General features: G+C 31.5%; 2 protein-coding genes across 2 annotated transcripts; one reads left to right on the top strand and one right to left on the bottom strand.

Moving 5' to 3' along the window:
• Positions 1-864: 864 nt before the first annotated feature.
• LOC108484949 (uncharacterized) lies at positions 865-10,221 on the bottom strand. Its single transcript, XM_053029362.1, has 5 exons — positions 9,576-10,221; positions 9,220-9,515; positions 8,780-8,969; positions 7,873-8,310; positions 865-998 (listed from the first exon to the last, which is right to left on the bottom strand). Exons 1-5 carry the CDS (start codon positions 10,219-10,221, stop codon positions 865-867), a joined length of 1,704 nt encoding a protein of 567 aa, XP_052885322.1.
• Positions 10,222-19,827: 9,606 nt separating this feature from the next.
• On the top strand, positions 19,828-23,805 carry LOC108484227 (mitochondrial carrier protein CoAc1-like). Its single transcript, XM_017787940.2, has 7 exons — positions 19,828-20,869; positions 21,592-21,677; positions 21,762-21,969; positions 22,258-22,390; positions 22,650-22,834; positions 23,149-23,280; positions 23,468-23,805. The coding sequence occupies exons 1-7, from the start codon at positions 20,678-20,680 to the stop codon at positions 23,567-23,569; spliced, it is 1,038 nt and encodes a 345-aa protein (XP_017643429.1). The 5' UTR covers positions 19,828-20,677; the 3' UTR covers positions 23,570-23,805.
• The last annotated feature ends 536 nt before the right edge of the window (positions 23,806-24,341 follow it).

Below are 24,341 nucleotides of genomic sequence, written 5' to 3'. Positions count from 1 at the left end.
TTCAATTTATTGAATCATTAATAATTTTTGTTAATTAAATTTTTGAAAAAATAATTTTTCCCATCTTTTGTTCAGGTTAATCATGCCTCGCAAGAGAACTCGTGCCTGCGCCCAAATTGATGAAACACAAAACATGTTCCATTGTAAAGAAGCCAAAGCAAGATACAAGAGTATCTTCAAAAATCAACAAATGCATCCAGAGAAAGGCTTTACATTGAAAGAGAGCAACTACAAAGACTTTATGGCACGTATTCGTCAAGTTGCTGAAGCCCTCAATTGGGAATTATTTTGTGAAAAGAGACCTAGTGTGGATGAGGAGTTAGTGCACGAGTTCTATGCGAATTTAACCTCAAGTGAATTGACGGAAGTTCCAGTTCACGGAATCAAGGTAGAAATAACTCCAAATGCTATAAATGAGTTCTTTGAATTGGTTGATTTCAAAAACGACGAATATTCTTCCTTGATGAGTAATATAGAGCTTGAAAATTTGTAAGAAATTCTTGAGGAACTTACAGTTCCAGGTTCTAAGTGGATTGTGTCAAAGCAAGGAATCCACACTTGTCGAAGAGAATATTTGACACCACTCGCAAAGGTATGGTTCTATTTCATCTGTTTCAGCCTTATGCCTAGCTCACATGGGACTACAATTTTATTAGAGCGAATGGTCTTATTATACTTGATTTTAACTGGAAAGACCATTGATCTGGGAAAAATCATCCTGATGGAAATGCAGAATTGTGCCGTTAGACATTCTGGCCCAACCTACTTTCCCTTTACGATAACAATTCTGTGCTTGAAAGCTAAAATTCTTGCAAACGTAAAGAAGACAGGCTATAGCCAGGGCACAATCATAGATTGGGACCTCTACCAAAGAGCTGGAGAATCTGTTCTACAGCAATGAGTGGAAGAAAGTGAGGACCCCGAAGCAGAAGAAGATCCCACGATGTAATCAGCTGAAGTCCCAGATAATGAGGAACCAACGGAACCAAAAGCTGAACCTGATGACGAAACTTCAATGTTCAGAACTCAATCACCTCGCCCAGATCTTCAAGATGAGCTGTCAAAATTGATGGAAATAATACAACATATGCAATGGCAGCAACAAGCTTACTAGAGATACTCAAAAATAATGGATGACTCGATGAAAAGTACTCTTAAGAAAATTTACAATGACGCATTTATTTTTGTGCCTGAATTTTCAAATTTTATATTTGAACCATGGAGTCTATTATCGAAGAAAGAGCGAAGCGATTCATGCAAAGGCAATAATGATAGAGCAAAAGATGAGTCGAATTCAGAAGGGTCCACAAATAAATAAAAGGGGGGATCTTGAATTTATTTTATTTCTGTTCTTAGGTCATTTTAAGATTAAGTTTAATTAGGAATTTTTATTTTTGCATAGTAAAGCAAGAGATGGAAATCATGAATAATGAACAAGTCGCAAAGTATAAAGTGTGGCAATACATGTCTAGAATTGGATCTAGAGAGAGCTTGGTACTTAAGCAGTCAATTTGACTCACCTCTTCTTTTCTAAAATCCTACCTGGTGTATAGTATCTATTCACTTTAAACAATGAGGACATTGCTCATCTTAAGTAGGGGGACCAAAAAATTGAATTATTTCCACTCAAAATAAATTTTTCTTTTAATTATGATTAGGATATATTTTGTTCAATAATTGGAGATTTTGTTAAGTATGCTAAACTTCAGTATAAATAAAGTTCTATTATTTCAACTAAACTTCAGTATAAATAAAGTTCTATTATTTCAATAAATTATTATGTTAGCTTAATAATGATATGAATGTATTTTTAATAAAGCATGCAAATCGTACCATAAATTTTTAGTTCCTTACGAAAGTTAGGCATGTATGAAAGTTTAAGTCTTTAGAATTGACTTAGTAGTTTCTTGAGGCGAAATCCTAGGAAGCATGGAACATTGAAAATAATTTAGGCAACTTTTGTTTGGACCGTTTGAGCCTTTCAAGTGAACCATGATGAATTTTTTATCCTTTGAAACCCAACTTTGAGACTATACGGCCTAATTCTGTTTGAACCCTTGCAAATTTAGCCATAACTTCTCTCTTAACTATATTAAAATTATCCTAAACACTAGACTCAGTACTATTCAAAGTATTCTTTAAAAAATAAGTTTGGGGAGTTGAAAAGAAGTATCGAATGCTCTAAAATTGTAGTACATTTAGTAAAATGCTCGAATTTAAAAAAAAAAGCAAAATAAAATAAAATAAAATAAAAAAAGCATGAGATCTTAAAATAAGATGTACAAAAGAGCATGTGAGAGCAAAGAAAGTTGATGTATTGAAGGTAATTATTTCGAAGGTCTGATGCAAGCTGAGTCTAGGGTTTTTAGCTTAAAAATTATCTATCCTCTACCTACCCCTAAGCCCAACCACGTTACAGCCTTGTTAAAGACCTATTGATTCAAAGTTCCAATGCTACCTACATTAGTGGAGAGAAATTGTTATGTACAAAATATGAAGACATAAGTTAAACTTAATGATTGTAGCTTAATTTTGAATAAGGGAATAAAAATCTTGAATAAGGGAATAAAATTACATCGGTAAGATTTAACATGACTTTATTAGGAAGCATTTAGTCTAATTTTTGCTATCATAATAGTTGTTGAGATTAATTTGAACAATATGTATACTTAAGTGCATAACTATCAAATTTCTTGTCTTTGAGCATAAGTACATTAAATTCATAATTTTGAGAAAAATGTTGTTCTAAAGGAATTTTTCAAAGGTGTTTCTGAGAAATTCTTTTCAAAATTCATGCATTACTCGGGACGAGCAATGAATTAAGTTTAGGGGTACGGAAACACAAAAATTTACACACTTTTTCATACCCTTTTTAACTTAAATTCATGCGAATTTGGTTAAATTCTTATCAAAAAATAATTAATTTTTATAAAATAATTAAAGTGCACTTAAAATATGAACATATTGAATTTTAGTTAATTTCACAATTATTTTTGATGAATTTTGGTTATTTTCAACAGATTTGCACAAAGGGCGAAAAATAGCTCGGCAGACACTGCTAGAAGCACAAAACCAAGAACCAATTTGAAGTATCGAGGCAAACTAAATTTCAGCCTAAGACGGTCCAAAATTATATGTATTTATTCATAATATAATTAATTTTAATTTATATCCAATTTAATTTGGGTTAATAAATTATGATTAATTAATTATGAAAAAGTGGTCCGATTGAACCGAACCAAGTAAACTGAACCGGCCAAGAAAAGAGCAACCCAAAACCGTCCAAGTGCTGACCCAATTCAGCTCATTAGCTGATTATTTAAGCTGAAAAGAAGCCCTTGAAGACTTGTTCAAATTGCAATTAGACCCCTCCATAATTGGTGGTTTTGTAGATTTGCCCCAAGCCATATTTAGCAAAGTTGAAGCAATCAACTTTGCCACATAGGTGGCCGGCCAAGGGGTGGCTCTTTGGCTGCTATTTTTAGCAAATTTTAGCTACCACATTCAGCTATAAAACCCCCCTTGACGGATCATTCAAAGCATCCATCATTCATTCACATCTCTTCTCTCTTCTCTCACTTTCTACTCTTATTTTCCCATTCCAAGTCCCTTTCTCTCTTGCCTATTTATTCTCTTGGAAAAGGGGCATTCATCAGCCATTTTGTGCAACATTGAGCGTTCATAGAAGCCTTGATCGACGAGGACAACAGAGAACGAAGATGGAGCAACAAACACTGAATTTGATTCTTGTTCCCTATGTCTTTAATTTTTTTTGTTGTTATGATGAACATATCTATGAATATTTATGTTGTTGGAATGGTTAATTTAATCAACTTAGCTTGAATTTAATTTGTGTTGGTTTGATTGCATTTCATCTACTTAAATTATTAAATTTGTGTTTATGATGTTATAGGCCTCGGTAAAATATTTGATTAAGTAAAATCAGGCCTAAGTTATTCTTGCACTACAATTGTGAGGTAACTAATGAATTAATTATTTAAATAGACTGAAATTATAATTAATTGACACAATACTGAATCAGTACATGTTTATTCTTCTAAGGTAGCTGAAGGTTAAATTGGCAATGTATCTGGTGATACACTTGCCTTGCATAACTTGCAAAATTATTGTGATTAAACTGTTTCAAGGTAAGGATACCTTGTCACCTCACATAGTCTTTTATGTGCTTATTAGATTTGATTAATCGTTTGAATTGACATAGGGATATCCAAGAGATTAGTTCAATTTAATGAGTATGCATGTGCAATAACATGTTTGCTTATTAAAATTTGTTTAATCGTTTGAATTAACATAGGAATATGTTAAGAGATAAATGGATTTGTGTAGGTGAATATGTTCATAAGTTAGCAAATTATCAAGTTGCCATGAATTTATTCGTAACAACATAAACATGAGTTTAATAATTCTAAGTTAAAGAAATGTAATTAATCCAACACAATTATGTCATCTTGATTAAATCGTATTTTGAAATCGTGCATTTAAAATTTATTTCTTTAGTTTACTTAGTTTAAAATCTTAGTTTTTAATCACCCTCTTCAAATAAAATATTTTTTTTCTTCACCAATGTGTTTGAAATAGCAATCATAAATAATTCTTTTCACAGTCTCAATGGGTACGATAACTCGACATTTACTTGTCACTTTATTACTTGTTGTGATTGTGTACACTTGCACATTTCCGTCATTCTAGATAGCTGCAACTATCGAGACGATTTTAACCCATAATAACATTTCCCGATTATAACTGATCTGATGGATATGTTTCTGTATCATGTCTTCTAGAATATGAATCCCTCATTCTGACTATCCGTCAATTTACCCGTGAACCTGCAAAATTTATTCCTGAATCTAGAAATGAACTCGAATATATACAACTTATCTAACTTTTCAAATAAATATATCGTTCTGATTAAAACAATTGAGTCGATCTTATCAATCAAATAATAACATTTTAGAATAGATTTTTTTCTTGTTGTCAAGATAATCCAAATATATCGTCCATCGTACTTTCCTCAAAATACCAACCAAAGATCACCGCAAACTATATTAACTCACTCAAAATATAACATCCCGCTTTGACTTGTTGACATAAGTCGAGATTACCTGAGGAATGAGAACCAATATGCAAGGTTAAGCTCGATCTTCCACACCTATACTTTTGCTGTTGCCTACCCCTTTCATAAAAATTAGAAAAGGAATATATAATAAAACTATTTCAATTATTAACATCAAAGCTTTGGAATCACACCGGAGCCACAACCATCGGATGAATTAAAACTATAGTACTTTAATAAGACCAACGTTACAATTGTATAGATAGAACAATACCTCAACCATCAATAATGCACTTCGAAACAAAAGAGGAAAACCGGATGTAGTTCCAATAACAACCTTTATAAATCTAATATCTATATCACCGTGCTCATATGATCCAATCAGGAATTGTATCCACAATAGATGTAATTATTTCCAAACCACGAATACTCTTTACAGATGAACCATGTTTGGTAGATTAAACACTAAGAATAATAAGATAGCCAAGATAAAGAAATCCAAGATGTAAAGTTATACTGAATCTCCGAGAATACAACCCATATTGAATGATAAAGAGATCGATGATACCCCAAAGAAAAATCCAGAAAAAGAATATCGCTCATACGCACTAGAACCAGTTGTGACAGAGACAACATAAATTGCACATATATATAAAGCAAAGAAACAACTAATGAAAATAGAAAAAGATCATCATATGAGTCTTATCGTCGAGTCTTCTACCGAACATAATGGAATAGACTGCCAAAGAAAAATAGAGCAATGTCAATCATTAATCAACTAGACTAATAATACCTCTGTCTAACATTATGGTTAGCTAGCATTTCTATATGATAAGAATCACATCTGAAGGTGAACAATTGCATATGACTCTAAGGATAAAAGAACATACAGAATACCCAGAGGAGATCGTTGTAATATACTCAGACATAATAGCTACATTCAGATATATTTGCAGTTCAAACACTATCCCACTGACTAATAAAGTCATCAATGATCCCACATTATCTCGTTCCACTAAAGAAACCAATTCAGAAGAAATCTCGATTAACTCGTTCTTTAGATACCATCCCTAATACAGTCAATTATTGGTGAATAACTTCTTTACTTGCTAACCAATTCTCGATTATGACCACATTATTACTAATTCAATCACTGAATTCTTTATCTTCTCTTTTGCAGACTTAATCAATATAAATCTTGTAAATTCCATTGTATAAGACTTTGAAGGTAAGAGAGTGGAGGTCGTAAAGCCACTAAATTAATTTTCATATATACACATCAAACATAACTTTCATTATGAACATAATATTATGAACCTCTACTCTTACCTTTATGAGTTTCTGCTCATCAATAGCAACTTTTTAATCAGATACTTGAGTATCGCTTTTAGCATTATCGAAAATAGCTCGGTTGGAAAACATCTCTGTCTAAAAATAAAACAAAACTTATCAGAGTCTGGAGATATCACACTATTACAGGTTATATAATGGCATGTATTTCTAGACTTCATACATGCTACGTTCAGCCCAAGAATCAGCTAAACCTATAAGCTCTGATACCACTAAATGTAACACCCTTAACCCATATCTATCGTCAGAATAGGGTTACAGAGCATTACCAAAAAATCGTAACATAAAAACATTCATTTCCAAATATTTCATTAGTCATATAATAGCCCATTCAAACATATGTATATCATCCCTTATCTGAGCCCTCGAGGCCTTAGAAACACTTTAAAAACAATTCGGGACTAAATTGAAAACATTTAGAACTTTATGAAAAAAGATAGAAAAGTTCATATTGCAATGGTTACATGGTTGAGACACACACCTGTGTTTCAATCCGTGTAACATTGGAAATAGAGCCCCATGGCCGTGTCCTAACCCGTGTTCGTGCTCTTGTAACTCACTGACTTGGGTCACAAGGCCAAGCCACATGTCTGTGTGCTAGGCCATGTAACTGCTTGACTTGCAACCCTTTAAAACCTACAGTCTGTGTCACATGACCATGTGTCACACACGGCTGAGATACACCCTCGTATCTTAGGCCTTGTGGACAAGAAAGTGGCTAAAATCAAGCCATTTCTTTCACCCTTCTCAAGAATAAGCCTAAGTACTTTTGCACACATGATAAATACTTTTAAACATGCTAAAAACCTGCATAAAAAGGTCCATACAATAGGCTAATAATCCATACAACCAATATAACATATAAGCACCTCAAGCACATACATCAAACATACCTAAATATGTGCATATTTAACCATTTATCAACTAACTTGTTTTCATACCAAAACACATCACAATTAACACATATAAACCGTACCATATTAGATTCATGCCATATCAAAATAACCTTACCATTTGGACCATTTCTCACATGCATCGAAACCATCTAAATGACACAAGACTAGCCATTTCCAAATGGTTCCAACAACCAACATATATACATACTATATTTCAATCATGCACATCTATTCAAAACCTTTCCAAAGCATACCATAACTTGACCATGTTGAGGTCAATTCATCACCTACCATTTTAGCCATTCAAACATGCATTAATACATTGTCAAAATAACACACATCAATAAGGCATAAAAAGTACCAAGGTCACGTCAACCAAAATGACATATATAGGGGCGAAGCCAGGAAATTTCAAAAGGGAGGCCAAGATAATGAAAAATAATAAATTTAAAAATAAAAATTAATTAAAGAAAAATAATTTAATAAGTAAAAATAAACTAGAAAGAAATCTTAAAATTTATTTGAATTGCACTCTTCGAGCTTTGACCTTACTAAAATCATCAATTATTTCGTTGATATCAAATTTTTCTGCAATTTCTTTCTCAATGTACATAACCAAAGAACTTCTTAAAAAATCATCTTCCATCTTGCTACGAAGTCGAGTCAATATAAGACGAATAAATCTGTCAACAAGTGGGTACATGACTGACTTTCCACTTTCAACTAAACTTCTGCAAAGTTCAGAAAGTGTTGATATTTTTCTCAAATCAGGATGCTTACATACATCAAGTTCATAATGCTTCAACTCATATGGAAGACGTTCTTTCTCTTGTTGAGAAAATTCTTCTGGATAGAACTTGTTCACAAGAATGCAAATTTTATCAATATCAAATAACTTGAAAAACTCCTTGGGATCTAAAGCTGTAGTAAGAGTGAGAAGCTCGACAACATTTTTGTTAAACCTGCTCTTAAATTCTTGCAACTGAGTATCTATTGTAGCAAAAAAATATATTCCACTCAATAATGATGCTCCATTGTAACATCTTCTTTCTTGTTGCGACTATGACCCACAATGTATTGAGCATTCATATCTGGAAAATCCAACTCCGAAGTTTCACAAAAAGATATCACATTTTTCAATAATTCATTCTATCCATCATCACTCAACTTTTGAATTAAATCTTACGTTGTCAAAACTAAACTCATGGCATTTAATATATCTTGAGAACGACGTTGTAGAGCTTGACAAAGGTTATCAGTAATCCCTAAAACTTCTTTCATCACATGCAAAATAAAAAAAAACTCAAAGATCTCAATCTATTATATGCGTTATGAGCATCTCCTCACTGAGAATAGTTAGAAGCAATATGTTTTAGATTTTCAAGAACTGTGCTAGTAGCATCATACATCTTCAGTAAACTAGTAACTGAATTTAAATAAGAACTCCATCGAGTATCACCAGGACATTGTAAAGTGCCAATCTGATTCATTCCTGTTCCAGTTGCTAACTCATTGATGGATACCAAATGAGATATTTCAGCTGCTTGGGCTTTTTGTAATTCATTGTGTCGTTTGGAAGAAGTCGAAGCAATATTAACAATATCAGACAAGTCTTTAAAGAATTGATGCACTTCAACCACTTCTCTAAGCTACTCCAACCAATGCTAACTGAAGATGATGAGAAAAACAGTGAACATAATAAGCATATCGACAATCATTCAAAATCAAAGCTTGCAAGCCGTTAAATTCCCCACGCATATTGCTTGCTCCATCATAGCCTTGACCTCGGATATTTTGTATGTCAAAACTATGTTGCAAGAGAACATTAAAAATCACTTTCTTCAAAGTCAATGATGCAGTATCTTTAACATGGACTATATCAAAAAATCGTTCTTTTACCTGTCTTTGTTTATCAAAAAATCTCAAAATAATTGCCATTTGCTCTTTTTTTGACTCGTCTCTCTCTTCATCCATAATAATGCTGAACTTTCTGTCACCAATTTCTTCACGAATTACATTACGAACTCTACTAGCATAAATGTGCAATATCTCTTTTTGTATTGTTGAAGAAGTATAACTAGCATTTTGTGGAGCACTTTTCAAAACATCTTCAACTTTCTCATCATACGATGCTAATAGTGATAACAATTCGAGAAAGTTCCCACAATTTTTTGATCCTGAGCTTTCATCATGACCTATAAAAGCACACCCTTAAAATGACAACCATCGAACAACGTTTATACTAGTTTTCAGACGTAGAGGATTAGCTGAAATTTGTTGTGTAGTTTGTCTATCAAGTGATACTTCAATATGTTGAGCTTGATTCATTAAATCTACATAAGCTCGTTGTGCATTGTTATACAGTGAATTTGGATCTTTTCCCATATGTGTCAAAAAAGCACAATTGCATCCATCGTGTACCTTTTTCCAATTACTAAAGCCATTATGAGTAAATGCAGTTGATCCAAAACGACTAGTTGGATTGCTATTAAAAAGAAAACAAGGCAAACAAAATACTACATCTTTAGAAGGTGAATATTCTAACCAGGAAAATTGTTTAAACCATGGTGGTTGAAAATAACGAGGATGCTTTTTTGAATTGGAAGCAAGATATTCTGAAAGAATAGGTTGATAAGGTACAACCTTAATATAAGCTCTTCGAATTTCATCACGCATATTAACCGGATACTCATATATTTGCTTACATAACCCAGGTTCACGTTCTAAGTTAGACAAATCAAGTGCCTTATCCTCAACTCTAGAAATTTTAGAAGGACGAGCATCAGAGTTTAAAGGAGCAAATGATGAAGGTGGTACATCAATTTGTGACACTTCTGAAGGTAATTGTGTAGTTTCTGTACTTTTCTTTTTAAAAAACGAATCAATTGTTTTCGACTTCATAACTACAATTCTTAAAAGATAAAATAAAATTAATAACTATAAAATAAAATTAAACTATAAACTTTAAAACACAATAAAAACAAAATTAATAACTATAAAATAAAATTAAACTCTAAACTTTAAAACACAATAAAAACAATTGTAAAACTGCAAAAAGATAAAAAAAAAACCTTAGAAGATGAACTCGAAGCCGCGTTTGGAGGACAAACGTTGATGACAGTAGTTGTTAATAGCAATAGGAAAAGAGATTTCTTTTTTACTAGTTAACAAATTGAATTTTAACCTAAATTCACATTTAATATTATATTAAAAACTATCATCTAAAAAAAGAAAGTTGTAAATATATCAATATTACATTTAATATTATATTAATGTTGATTACAATAATATATTATATAAATATTTAAAGTTAAAAAGTTAAAATACATTATATGGATAAAATAAAAAAAATAAAGTTTTTTTTTTAATGTTCAAAGCTGGAAAGGGAGGCCAAACAACAATTTAAGGGGGGCCAAAGTTTTAAAATATAAAGGGACTAAACAATAAATATTTTTTTATAATTTTAGAGGGGTCGGGGCCATTGCCGCCTCCCTCCCCCCCTCCCAAATTCGCCACTGGACATATACATGCCAAACTCATCAACTAACATAAACCACAAGTCCACCTATACATGGCATTATAACCTTGATCAAGACATCAAAATCTACCAATATAATCGCTAGATAGTGTAATAGATCTCCGACGAGCTTCCAAACTGATCGAGCTTTTGATAATTTGTAAAGTAAAGAAAAATAACTACGTAATCAATGAATGCTTAGTAAGCTCGTATAAACTTTAAACATAACATTCCATTTCAAATATGGACTTTATAAGTCATGAATAAACCTATACCAATTCCTCAAAATTTATCAAACTACATAACTATCATCTCACAAATGAATAGGTTCATTAACATCACAAATACATTCCATTTAACATAATAGAGTCGTATAAGTTGAATTACATAATCATTAACCTTTTCTGAAAACAATGAACCATCTCATTTACTTACTATTCCATTACTTAGCATAAGCTTAATTACGTTATCAATTCACGAATTAGTGTACTTATTCATGACACAAGTAAACTCGCATCTAGAGTAAGTAAATTTCTTCCTTACAAGAAGTTCTTTAAATCAACAATCTTCTTATTTCATCATATTACATCTCTACTATGAACTTACCATTTCATTACCTATTCTAACCCGTTTCATTTGCATAACACACAAGACATAAACATGAACATCAACCATAGCCACAAGCTAGTGCATTTAAACATAACTCATTTGAAGTCAACTCCATGATAAATCGTTCATAAGAAATTACATACTTTGATTCTTACCACCCTTTCATGAACATAAGCATATTTCCATTTGGACACTTACCATTTCAATGCATATCTTTAAAACTAACATAATAAAATCCAACCAATAGCTTGGCACAAGCCTAAGCATCATCAATAACACATGTTAGTACATCAATTCATAATTCACTTGAATTAACATAAGTTAAGCCATTAAACATGAATAATCTCACCTTAAATCATCAATTTCATGAACATAGACATACTTTCATTCAACATTTCCTTTTCATTTCTTTTCATAGTTTTCATGATATAAGTCATTTGAATGCTTACTGTTCCTTTTGTTTCATACCCGTTGAACCGTTTAGAATATCATCGGATACGTGGGATAGTTCACACGAAGTGTGCTAAACATATAATCGTAAATTTTCCTGTCCATTACATCATTGCTCACACGAGCTGTGAAATGGGCCTTTTCACATGGGCTGTAGGTCAGAATGTAAGCTACACGATGCTACTCACATGAATTGTGGAGTATCCGCAACAAATGCAATACCTCAGCCATCGATAGGGCATTCAAGACCAGCACCTGAAACATGGAAACCCTAATGACATTTCATTTATATCCTAAGAATTCCTAAGGTCCAAATGGGGCTCGATAGCTATCGTACGTCGTTGGATTTCCATCGTTTCTTTATATGATAAATTGCATAATAATACATAACATATATATGTTGATTCATTTACATTAGAACATCACATTAAACATTCAATTTAATCAACATTTAAGTGATTATAGTTCATACGAACTTACCTGGCTAAATTGCAGAAATGATAAAGTAAAGAGGTTATTTGGTAATTTTCCTTTTTTTGATTTTCCACTCGTTCTTAATCTAAATTAATAATTTTATTAAATTCAATAATGTAGAAAGAAAAATTACTTCATTTTATACAATTTAGTCATTTTTGACATTTTACAAAATTACCCTCAACTTTTCATTTTTATTCAATTTAGTCCCTATGTCCTAATCATGCAATAAACCAATTTTATTGAAAATTTATACCAGCCTAATGTCAATAGCATCCATTTCAGCCCATTTTTGCAACAATTTCATATCAAGCCCTTGAACTATTACTATTTTAACAATTTAGTCCCTAATCGGTAAATTCATCAAAATCACTTAATAAAATACTTATAAATAACAACCAATACTTTAAATCAATCAATGAACATCTAAAATCACAAAGATTTATCAATAGAAACATTCAAAATCTTTAACAGTTTCAAAAACGAAGATACGGGCTAACTGAACCTAGTTGCGACAATCTCAAAAATATAAAAATTATTAGAAATAGATGAAAAATGGCTTACCATGCATCATCCATAGAAGAACCGAAGCTTAAATCTTTTCAATTTCCATTTCCATGGTGACATTTGTTGGGAGAGAAGAAAAATAACTTTTGTTTTTATATTTTTATGTTTTTTTATGTTTTTTAACCTTTTATTCATTATTTTCATAATATAATAATATAATAAACATTAAAGTTTAAAAGAAATTAAAGCATTAAACCGTCACACTATTTTGAGGGTGGTTTATTTATCCAATTAAGCCATCTAATTATAATTCTTTAATCAATTAACACCTTTAAATTAATAGCAATTGACTTTTTCAATTTTTACGATTTAATCCTTTTACTTAATTAACTATTGAAACATTAAAATTTCTTAATGAAACTTTAATACAACCTTAATAACACCTCAGTAAATATTTATAAATATATACGGCTTGGTTTATAAAAACAAGGCCCTGATACCTCATTTTCTAAAACCACTTAATCTTAGGGTCTTACCACTTAAACTTAATTAATCATTCATATAACATAAATTATCATATCAAAAACCTTTGTAAAATCATAATTGACTTGTAAATACTAACTTGTCAAATTTGTGGCCTCGAACCCATTGTTTCTAACACCACTGAAAAATGGACTATTGCAACAGTTAATACACAATATTAATGAGAATGAAGAAGGAGGAGAAAAGAAGTGGATTTTTTGGAGAGCAGACCCCCCAAATAGTGTCGTTGGAAATGTATTTGAGGGGGGTTTTGTAACACCCCTACCCGTATTTCGAGCCTAGAATAGGGTACGAGGCATTACCGAACTTAATATGATCAATCATGTAAAAATCATCCATAAAATTTCTTCTAAATTAAAAACTTTCATACATATGTTTAACGTCCCTTATATGGGTCTATGGGGCCCAAAACATGCATTCAGGGTGGTTCGGGACTAAACCGTAAACATATGAAACTTTTGCAACACTTAGAAAATTTTCACACTTTGGAAAGTCACACGCCCGTGTTTTCAACCCGTGTAACTCTCTGTTTATAACTTCATCACCCTTGTCAGTCGTACATTTCATATAAATAACAAGAAACGTGTATGGGCTCATTTCTCATTAAATTTCTCATATATATACACAATTTCACGTTATGTAATCATACAACATATATCAGCCATATCTCTGTAATCTAAATATATTTTTATAACAACTTATCTTGATTTCATACTGTTTCATATTTAAGCTTAAATAACCAAAGTATTTGAAATATCATCTTTATGCAAATACTACACATGAGGTATATAATTCCATAATTATGAATAAACACATTTATCAAACATTTTCCATATTCATATACCAATGTCTCATGCCTCCATATATAAATAACCGTTATTTTCATGAATTTCAAGTTCAATTTCATAATTATTTGTCTCGTATTCAATTTATTCCATGTCAGAACTTTATTCATTAATACGTTTGAATTATTAATACATAGAGACAGTACATTCAAGATGAACAATTATATAATCACAAATGAATTTATTTATCAACCAAGTTCTATACTCATATCTTATCAACTTGTACTTCCTGTATCACATAATTCCATGTAACACTTACCAAACTTTGTCAAATTAGTGAACGTCTTACGGAATTGAGTACTTCGTTTACTCAATGTCATAGTTCAACTATGGTCTTACACATCTTCATATATCAATGTCATAGCCCAACTATGGTCTTACACGTAATCACATATCACATATCGATGCCATAGCCCAGTTATGGTCTTACACGAATCACATATCTCACTGATGCCATATCCCAGATATGTCTTATACAGTAGCATATATCACACTGATGTCATATCCCAGATATGGTCTTATACAGAAATCACTTGTCACTTGTAGCCGAAGCTACCACTATTCACTAATCAGGTAGCTGAAGCTACCATTTTTCACTGATCAGGTAGTCGGAGCTACCATTTTTCACTGATCAGGTAGCAGAAACTACTACTTTTCACTGATCAGGTAGCCGAAGCTACCACTTTTCACTTGTCATTTGTCCTTGATCAGATAAGTGTAGCCGAAGCTATTACTTATCACTTTCACTTGTCCTTGATCAGATAAGTGTAGCCGAAGCTATCACTTATCACTTGTTGCCATGGTCCAACCATGGTCTTTTCCTTCAATTCATCTTGTCACTAAACTGAAATGCTCAATTTGATCATTTATTCAATTTTCATGCTTTTACATTAGTCACGATTTTATCATCAATACATATGAAATAACACATCATGAAATTCATAAAATTAACAAATAATCACTAAAATTTAGCCATATAAACTCACAAGTACAAATTTTGTATTATAACGATAATCATAATTTCATAATAAATATTCCACATAAAACATTATATCATTTCTAATCCAACACTTATCGATTATAATCGGGCATGTGTTTAATTTATACTCGAGTCATTCATATATTTTTCCTCATCCTCCTCTCTATCCACATCCTTGGTATAAATAACATACTTGTAAGTAACCTTATCCATAATTTTCATTTTTCCTCATCCTCCTCTCTATCCACATCCTTGGTATAAATAACATACTTGTAAGTAACCTTATCCATAATTTTCACTAATTACTTATGTGAATATTCAGACTATCCACCCGTGTTGTAGTCACTAAATTATTTATATCTGGATCTACAGAACTCAAAATTAAGATCTATTAATTTTCCCTGAAACTAGACTCACATATCTTCTTACCATAAAAATTTCATAATTTTTGGTTGGACCAATTAATACAGTTTATTTATTGAAGCCTCCCCTGCTCATGTCATCCACGCTTCGACCCTTCTTCACTAAAAATTAATTATCTCCTTGTACAGGATTCGAATGATGTTCCCATTTGTTTCTCTTGAAAATAGACTCATTTAAGATCCTAAACATATAAATTTAAGCCCCTAATTATTTTTATCCAATTTTTGATGATTTTACAAATTCAAAACAGGGGAACCCAAAATCATTCTAACCTTGTGTCACAAAATTTATCATATCTCATGATTTACATTTCCATTCTATAAGAAACTAGACTCAATAAGCTTTAATTTCATATTTTATTCATCCTCTAATTCCATTTCTACAATTTTTGGTGATTTTTCAAAGTTAGACTACTGCTGCTGTCCAAAACAGTTTTAGTGCAAAATATTGATTTCCATTTTGCCCCAAAGTTTACAATTCATACAATTCAGTCCTTGCTCAATTAACCCCTCAATTAAGATAATTTTCTCAATTAATACTTTTCCTAGACATTATAAGTTCTTTCATAACTATTGAAATTCAAAATTTCTACATAAAACTCTAACTTCAAACTCTTTTACAATTAGGTCCTAAACATTCACTTTCTATTCAATTCTTTCAATAAAATCAGCATATAAACAATTTAAAGCTCTAATTCCATGCCAAATCATCATATACTTCCAGCACATATTCATAGCAACTTTCAATTTCTTTCATAGAATCAAAAACTAATGAATTTAACAAGTGGACCTAGTTGTAAAAGTCACAAAAACACAAAAACTTCAAGAAATAATCAAGAATTGAACTTACTTGAAGTAAAAATATGAAAAACCAGCTTAAGGGAACTCCTCTATGGTGTTTTTGCTGATGAGAATGCAGAAAAATAAAGAGAAATCTAGATAATTCCACTTTAGTCCTAGCTTTATTAAGTAAATTTTGCAATATTCCAATTTTGCCCTTAATTCTCCTTATTTTCTTGCTGATTTCATGTCATTGCCATCCAGCCCAAAGAGACCTTTGGTCTATTTTCATTTTAAACCCTCTTTCTTTTATCATTTAAGCTATTTAATTATTTCCCACAATTTTGCATTTAATACAATTTAGTCCTTTTTGTTCAATTAACTATCAAAACTTTAAAACTTCTTGACGAAACTTTAATACTGACTTATTAACACTCCATAAATATTTTTATAAATATTTATGGCTCGATTTAAAATTCTCGAGGTCTCGATAACTCGTTTTCGATTCTAATTATTTTAATATTTATTTTTAGTACACTATTCACTACTTCAAAATTTTTCCTAACTTCACATTTAACTTATACTCACTAAATTAATAATATTTCCTACTCATTTGTCTGATTTAGTGATCTTGAATCACTGTTCCGACACCATTGAAAATTAGGCTGTTACAGTTTTTGGGTCGGATATCGAGTTAACAGAGTGGGTCGAACTTCGGGTCAGGTTATGATATGTTTTATTATAACTCTATAACAGTTTTCAATCCAAGGGTCGTTTAAACTTGATCTTGAAAGGATTCAATTTGTTTCAAGTGCCATGATGACTTGATCTTGAAACGGTTTTGAATCTCCTTTTTTCAATTGAACCGGATCGAAATGTGGCTTTTTTTAGCAATGATTTTTGACTCCCTCTTTGCGGTTGAACTAGATTAGAAGACAATTTTTCTTTAAAATTGATATGGTGTTTGTCAAGATTTCTTCAAAGAATTTCTGAATTTCATCAACTTATGAATGAGTGTAGAATGACTTGGAAGTAATCCCTTTTATAGTTCTAGTTTTTCAAGTAAAAGAAGTTCTTGTGGAATGTAATTTTTTCAGATGAATGGTTCACAAAGCTTAAATTCTTTTATTTATTATTTATCACTAATTAATTTAATTAATTAAGGACAAAAATAACTATTTAATATTATTACTTAATTATTTTAATTTAATTAGTGATAATATAATTTTTATTATTTATATTTTAATTAATTTAAATTAATTAAAGAGAAACAATTATAATATAGTATATAATGTCATTATTTTAAGGCATAAAAATTTTAGTTTAACACGTTACGTTTTGTAATGATATTCGGAATGAGATAACTTTGAAGTGGAGTAATGGTTCATCGAATTAGAGGCTAAACTCGTGAAAGTGAGTTGGGTTGGTCTCTCACACATTGAAGTTTCTATTGTTTGGATTTATAATAAAAACGGTGAACATTCAGTTCATTGGGATTATTATTGTATCAAGATTTAATGACAGTAGAACTTTGGAAAACTCATGTTTTAATGGTCAAAGTGAACTACGATGCATCTTATTTACTGGCACTGGTTGCTCCGGAATTGCAACAGTGGCAGGTTAGTGCACAAGTTTTTGCTCCTTTTGCTAGGGTGGGGGAAGCCATAACGTTGTGGCTTGGTGTATCTCTGGGCATGAAGTTATGTTTGAATCTGATAATGGTGATCTAATTTGGGGAAGGCAAGCATAATAATGTCGATGGATATCCAAAGTTCTGTTGGATCAGTGGTGGGGTCTTTTTGTGGTATTTCTCGGTCTTATAATAGCGTGACCGTTTGGATAGCCAGGATAGATTGGGTGAGCTCCCTCCACGATTTAACCAAAAATAAGTCAAAATCACCCTCACTTTTTCTCCAACAAATTATCATGTTTCTTTTGTCATTTAACTGCATACAAAAAAACTTACTATCCTTACTATTTACATAACAAATATAAAAAATTATATAAACCAAAACTGACGAGAATAGTCTTATTTTTAAATTAGAAAAATAATTTATTAATATTTTAATGTGATAATAATAAAATTAATATTAATTAGTATGATGGTATATTAATGTGAAATTAATTAAGTTTGTTATATTTTTTAAAACTTCTACTTAAAAATTACATAATATATTATTAATTAATGAAATTATAAATCTATAAAATTATTAAATATAACTGGATAAATTGAAAAAAATTCAAAGTTTTTTATTTAAATAAATATAATTTTGTAACAATTAATAATATTAAAATCCATTTTTATAATTAATAAAAATTAAATGTGTGAGATTAAAATTATATATATAAGAAGATAATATCGATATAATGGTAATTTATAAATTTATTTATTTATTAATAATATTTTCATTATCAATTTAATAATTATTATCATTTAATTAGACTTTGATCCATATTACTCTTATTATTTTCGATTAATTCTCACTTAATTAGTGTTATAGTTATATACCAATTAAAACTAATATTTACAACTATAAATATATGAATTAGCAAGTGATTTTCATTCAAAATAATATCTAAAGAATTATTAGAAAAAACCATATTTTAACATTATTTAATTAGTTTTGTTTTCATCATCAGAAAAATATTTTTTCATTATTATTTGAGATATCTACTTAGTAGTATTTACATAAATGTGAATGTTAAATGTTAAAATAAAGGTTTCATTTTGTCCGAATAACAAGCTACTTTATTATCAATTGTTTCTCAAATTTTTTATTTACATTACCTTTAAAAATTATTTTATTCTCTAAATTATTTTTCAAGATTGATAGGCTTTTATTGTAAAATAAATAAATTACCATTTAATTACCAAATAGATAATTTCATATAGAAAATTGACATGAAAATTAGAAAAAAAGTATAAATAAGATGATTATTAATTCATTTATTAAATTATATAAAAGAATTCATATATCAATCATTTATTTAGATGAGATTATCCTAACACATTTTTAATAATAAAGAGTTAAAAGGAATAAGAATTGTTTTTGTTATAGAAATTCATTCTGAATTAATTTCTAACACAGTTTACAAATCATCCTTAATCATTCTTTTCAATTAATTTGGATGGGTGATTTATTTATTTATAATTAGTGTAAAAATAATGATGATAATAAAATTAAATATTATAATAATATTATAATGTAATTAAAAATAGACTAAATATATTACATTGCTCCACACTCAATCGTGTATCCAAATTCACCAAGTTTATTTTATATATTTTTAAAATTTTGTTTCGTATATTTAAAAATTTCAATTGCGATAATATTAATTATTAGTTTCATAAAAATAAGGCATAAAATGGTTGCTGTTGTATGCGAAAAATCAGGCTGATCTGTTTCTACTAATTCCTAGGAGATTGAGCCGTAAATTAAGCCATCAAACCACACCACAGTATTCGTTTGACGATCCACCGACCTTAATGCAACTTTACAGTCAAAGCACATAGGACTTGTTCCCATTCAAAGTTGCAAGTTGCAACCCCAAAAAATAAAAAACAAGCCCCTTCGAACTTTGAAGTTTCAAAAAGAAATAAACTCGAGATTTTGAAAACAAAGAGGAAGAAATAGAAAAACCCAAAAAGGAAACATCCTAGGAGAATTGGTGTTTTTGGATTCTGGTTTTTACCCAATATATATTTACATGCTTTTTCTCCTTTGATTTAACTCTTTTTCCTGATATTTATAATTTCTGGGATTCTTTATTTTCTAAACCGCCTTTGGATTAATCCCACATCGGAAGTGATTGGCTTTTGAGGAGTAATTGAGGGTTAAAGTGGTGGCTTTGGCCTTTGGGTGCTTTAAAGGCGACTTTTTCATAAATCTAGATTGAGGGTATTGAAGCTTTTTATCGTATGGATCTCATGGGAGAAGTATTTTTATAGCTGATTTTTTTTTTTTTGTATCTTTGGATGTATCTTGTTTCTGTTGAAGGAAAGGATCGGCTTGTGAACCTGTCTGGCTTTGATTTAGATGGTCTCAGGCCATTGAAACTCCTACTACCCTTTGAAAAGAAATCGTTTTCGTTTTGTATCCCAATAGATAGATGGGATAAAGAGTTCTTCAAGCTTCAAGGTGGGTAATTTGGAATTTGACAGATTTGTTGAATTGTGGAAGATATTGGTGATATTATTTGGTTTGAGACATTGGGTTTGGATTGTTTGGAGATGGGTTTTCCTCAAGGCTCCACATTGACAACAAATATGGCGGGGCTTGTTGATGGTTCAAGTGCACGGGCTGAGGTTTCCTTCATTGATTCTTTGCCTGTTTATGTCAAAGAGCTAATAGCTGGTGGTGCTGCTGGAGCTTTTGCTAAAACTACCATTGCACCTTTAGAACGGATTAAAATACTCTTGCAGGTGAGCTACCTGATATTTCCGTGTTGCTGGTATATATTAACATCATTCATAGATGCTAACCCGAAATTGGTGTTTCTTATTTTAGCATTTTGCAATGCTCACTTACATGTTTTGCTTGCTTTTAGGTTTTGTAAAGTTGTTACTTTCTAATTTTAGAGTAGTCCTCTTAGAATCAAGTGATGATTTTGGCTGATGGATTTTTCCTGCAACATGGGTTTTGGTTACAATGGTGTTAAGGGTTAGTTGTATGATATGTTACTACGGATGGTAAAAGATAGTTATTGCCAAATCTACTGCCACTCAATCATTAGCATGATTTGCCTCGCTCCGCGATGGATGTTAAAATTTAAAAACCACTACCAACATCCATAACCATTCCGCTTCATCTCATTTGATATTTATTAGTTATTTCCAATAATTTTTTGCATTTAACACATATATCATTTACTTTTTTATACTTTTAAAAGTTTAAATATTATTTTAAAATATTGGGATAGAGCGGGCCATGCAAATACCAGAAATGCTTCATACCCTCTCCATTCGGGGTGGATTGGTCTGAAATTCAATGGGTGGTTCCGTTTTGCCATCCCTATCATGTTACTCTGGATTTGGATGTTTGTCAAGATATGTTTACTTTGTTTCCCTTTTCATCCCTCTACCAGTATTTTCTGCTTCATGCACATTACTACTCACATTTTTTAATATGATTCTTTATCGTGCAGACAAGGACTGATGGTTTCCAATCTCTTGGGGTGTATCAATCCTTAAGGAAGGTACTAAAGCATGAAGGTGTTTTGGGGTTTTATAAGTAAGTCCACAGATTATTTCACCAGTTTCCTCTCTCTGCCCTCCCACAAAACCTAGACTAATTCATGACTGTTCATACCCGCAGAGGAAACGGAGCCAGTGTTATTCGGATCATTCCTTATGCAGCCTTGCATTTCATGACTTATGAGCAGTACCGAGGTTGGATGTTAGATAACTATTCTTTCTTGGGATCAGGACCTGTTGTAGATCTTTTAGCTGGTTCTGCTTCTGGAGGAACGGCAGTGTTGTGCACTTATCCCTTGGACTTGGCTCGTGCTAAACTTGCCTATCAGGTAAGTTCTCATAAGAATACCGTAGTTTCTCATAAATATTGTTCAAATCAGTTTTTGAAAGTGAGTTTGATCTGGCTTGCTGGTATTTACAATAAATTAATTCTAATCTTTACACTAGTTTAATCAAATCTATTAAGGAAGATTTTTTGTAATAGACCTGTGGCAGCAAAGAGTTTTTTCTTTTGGAACAAAGGCAACCATTCCTTGCGTCCTTGGATAAATTGGAATGAATAAAAGAAATGAATGTTCTTTACTCTAATTTTCTCATTAATTTTTATGATTTAACAGGTTGGTGACACTAGATCTAAATTCGGTTCTGGTATGAAAAGTTTATATCCTCGACCTGCATATAGTGGCGTAACAGATGTACTGACACGTGTTTACAGGGATGGGGGAGTTCGTGGATTATATCGAGGTGTAGGTATGTAGGCAGTTGTTTTTAATGCTTCTTGTTACAGCTTAAGAATAAATAGATTTGACAATGGCTCCTAGTTCCTTGCATTATTCTCATAATGGCATGTTCGTTGCTATTTTCCTGTCAAAAGTCAGTTTTCCATGATAATAGAGATTTTCATTAGTTCAACATGCAATCTTGAAATTCTTTTAATGAAGTTGCTTCATTTCGCTCTTACTTTCTTGCTAGATGTGCTTGGACTTGATGAAACTTTTTTCTTACATAGGTCCAACACTGGCTGGGATCCTCCCTTACGCTGGTTTAAAGTTCTACATCTATGAGGAAATAAAGACACGTGTTCCGGAAGAGCACCGAAAGTCCATTGTGATGAATCTTTCTTGTGGAGCACTGGCTGGATTACTTGGGCAGACTTTCACGTACCCATTAGATGTTGTCAGGAGACAGATGCAGGTATTGTACAATACCAACTGTTACTTTCTAGGAAGTGTAATGGCTATTCTCTATTTTGTTAAAAAATTGGCATTTTGTTGTCTCGTTCATGTGTTATTATTAGCATGGAATCCATTTTGGGATGTTCTAAATGTTTTGAGGTACATGTGTACTGTGCTAAGTACTGTGTGTGTGTGTGTGAAAACAACCTGGTTAAATAAATTGGTCTTGAAGTCGTCTGATTCAGCCCAATATATTTGCCATTGTGTCATCTTGATAATGTCAACATGATTGACGCATCCAGGAATGTAATTTTTGGAAATGTTGCCCTACAGGTTGGAACTCTTCAGTGTTCAACAATTCAAGGTGATACAAGATATAGGAACACATACGAAGGGCTTACTAGTATTGTCCGTAATCAAGGATGGAGACAATTGTTTGCAGGCTTGAGCATAAATTACATTAAGGTATTTTATGTAGTACTCAACAATAATATTAAACATAGCTTCTAGTTTTATTCCCGTAGCTGTTGAGAAACAATAAACCTTAGTACTTGTAGGATACAGATGGAGAGTTGTCTACAGTTCAGTTTGAGCTTTTTTTACATAATTGCCAATTTCAGTTGCTAATTGTGTGTTACAATTTGGTTGTTAGATTGTTCCTTCAGTTGCAGTTGGATTCGCGGCATATGACATGATGAAGGTTTGGCTTCGGATTCCACCCCGACAGAAACTACAGGCAGAATCATCTGGATAAACAGAGAAGGATTTACAATGGGTTGCAACCAAAATCCGAAAGAACTTGGTGGTAGCATTATATGAACTAAGAAAAGTTTAGCAACCAAAAACTAGTTTCTCAATTCATTGTGATTCTTTTTTCTATTGTGATTGTTATGTTTTATTGTGGGATGCATATAAAATACCTTGTTTCCCAAAAAAATTCATGCTTGGATTTTCATTATGGTTGGCTGGAGTATAGTTCTTGCATCACAATCAGAGTCACCGATGAGTTGCTGTGACATTAATGAAACAAACAAATTCAAAGACATGATTGACATTTCTTCTTAAAAGATGAAGAACAAGAAATTCTGAAAGTATAACTAATTAATAAATTCAAAAAATCAAAACCATCTCTTCCAGCCCCAGCAAGTATCAAATAAAAGAATTCTCATAAGAATCCCAATGGTTTTTGACCAAAAAATGAGTCTAGATTGATGAATTCATGAAAACGTCTATGAGTAATTATAGTAGATTAAGAATCCATTGTGTACTAGCATGGCCAAAAACGAAGTTCCATTGACAACAGTACAAATATATAACAATTGTAGTCCCCACCATCCCCATCATCCATAACTTATTCTGCAGTTTCATGTAGAATAATTAGTCTCTTTCTCATAAAACATGCTTTCTTCGAACTGTTGCTTCTTAATTGCGTTCTCATAAACATCTTTGAAGGTCCCTTAAACCTCACTAAATTCACTTTTCTCCTCCCAGCTCAGCTGTTTCAGTGAAATGTGTAGATAACTTTA

The sequence above is a fragment of the Gossypium arboreum genome, chromosome 6 (genome assembly GCF_025698485.1).
Source record: "Gossypium arboreum isolate Shixiya-1 chromosome 6, ASM2569848v2, whole genome shotgun sequence".
NCBI classification, from domain to species: Eukaryota; Viridiplantae; Streptophyta; class Magnoliopsida; order Malvales; family Malvaceae; genus Gossypium; species Gossypium arboreum.
The sequence above is the reverse complement of the archived record's forward strand: the minus strand, read 5'-3'. Positions and strand labels throughout refer to the sequence as shown.

Bases quoted from the DNA above. Each gene is read 5' to 3' on its own strand.
- LOC108484949 (XM_053029362.1), bottom strand. From the start codon at position 10,221: ATGAAGTCGAAAACAATTGATTCGTTTTTTAAAAAGAAAAGTACAGAA. The intron at 8,970-9,219 runs GTAAAAGAACGA...TGGTTGGAGTAG, and splicing joins TTTTTGATAAACAAAGACAG to CTTAGAGAAGTGGTTGAAGT. The intron at 999-7,872 runs GTAAGGTCAAAG...TTTCGTCATCAG, and splicing joins CGAAATAATTGATGATTTTA to GTTCAGCTTTTGGTTCCGTT.
- LOC108484227 (XM_017787940.2), top strand. From the start codon at position 20,678: ATGGGTTTTCCTCAAGGCTCCACATTGACAACAAATATGGCGGGGCTT. The intron at 22,835-23,148 runs GTATTGTACAAT...GTTGCCCTACAG, and splicing joins TTGTCAGGAGACAGATGCAG to GTTGGAACTCTTCAGTGTTC. The intron at 23,281-23,467 runs GTATTTTATGTA...TTTGGTTGTTAG, and splicing joins TGAGCATAAATTACATTAAG to ATTGTTCCTTCAGTTGCAGT.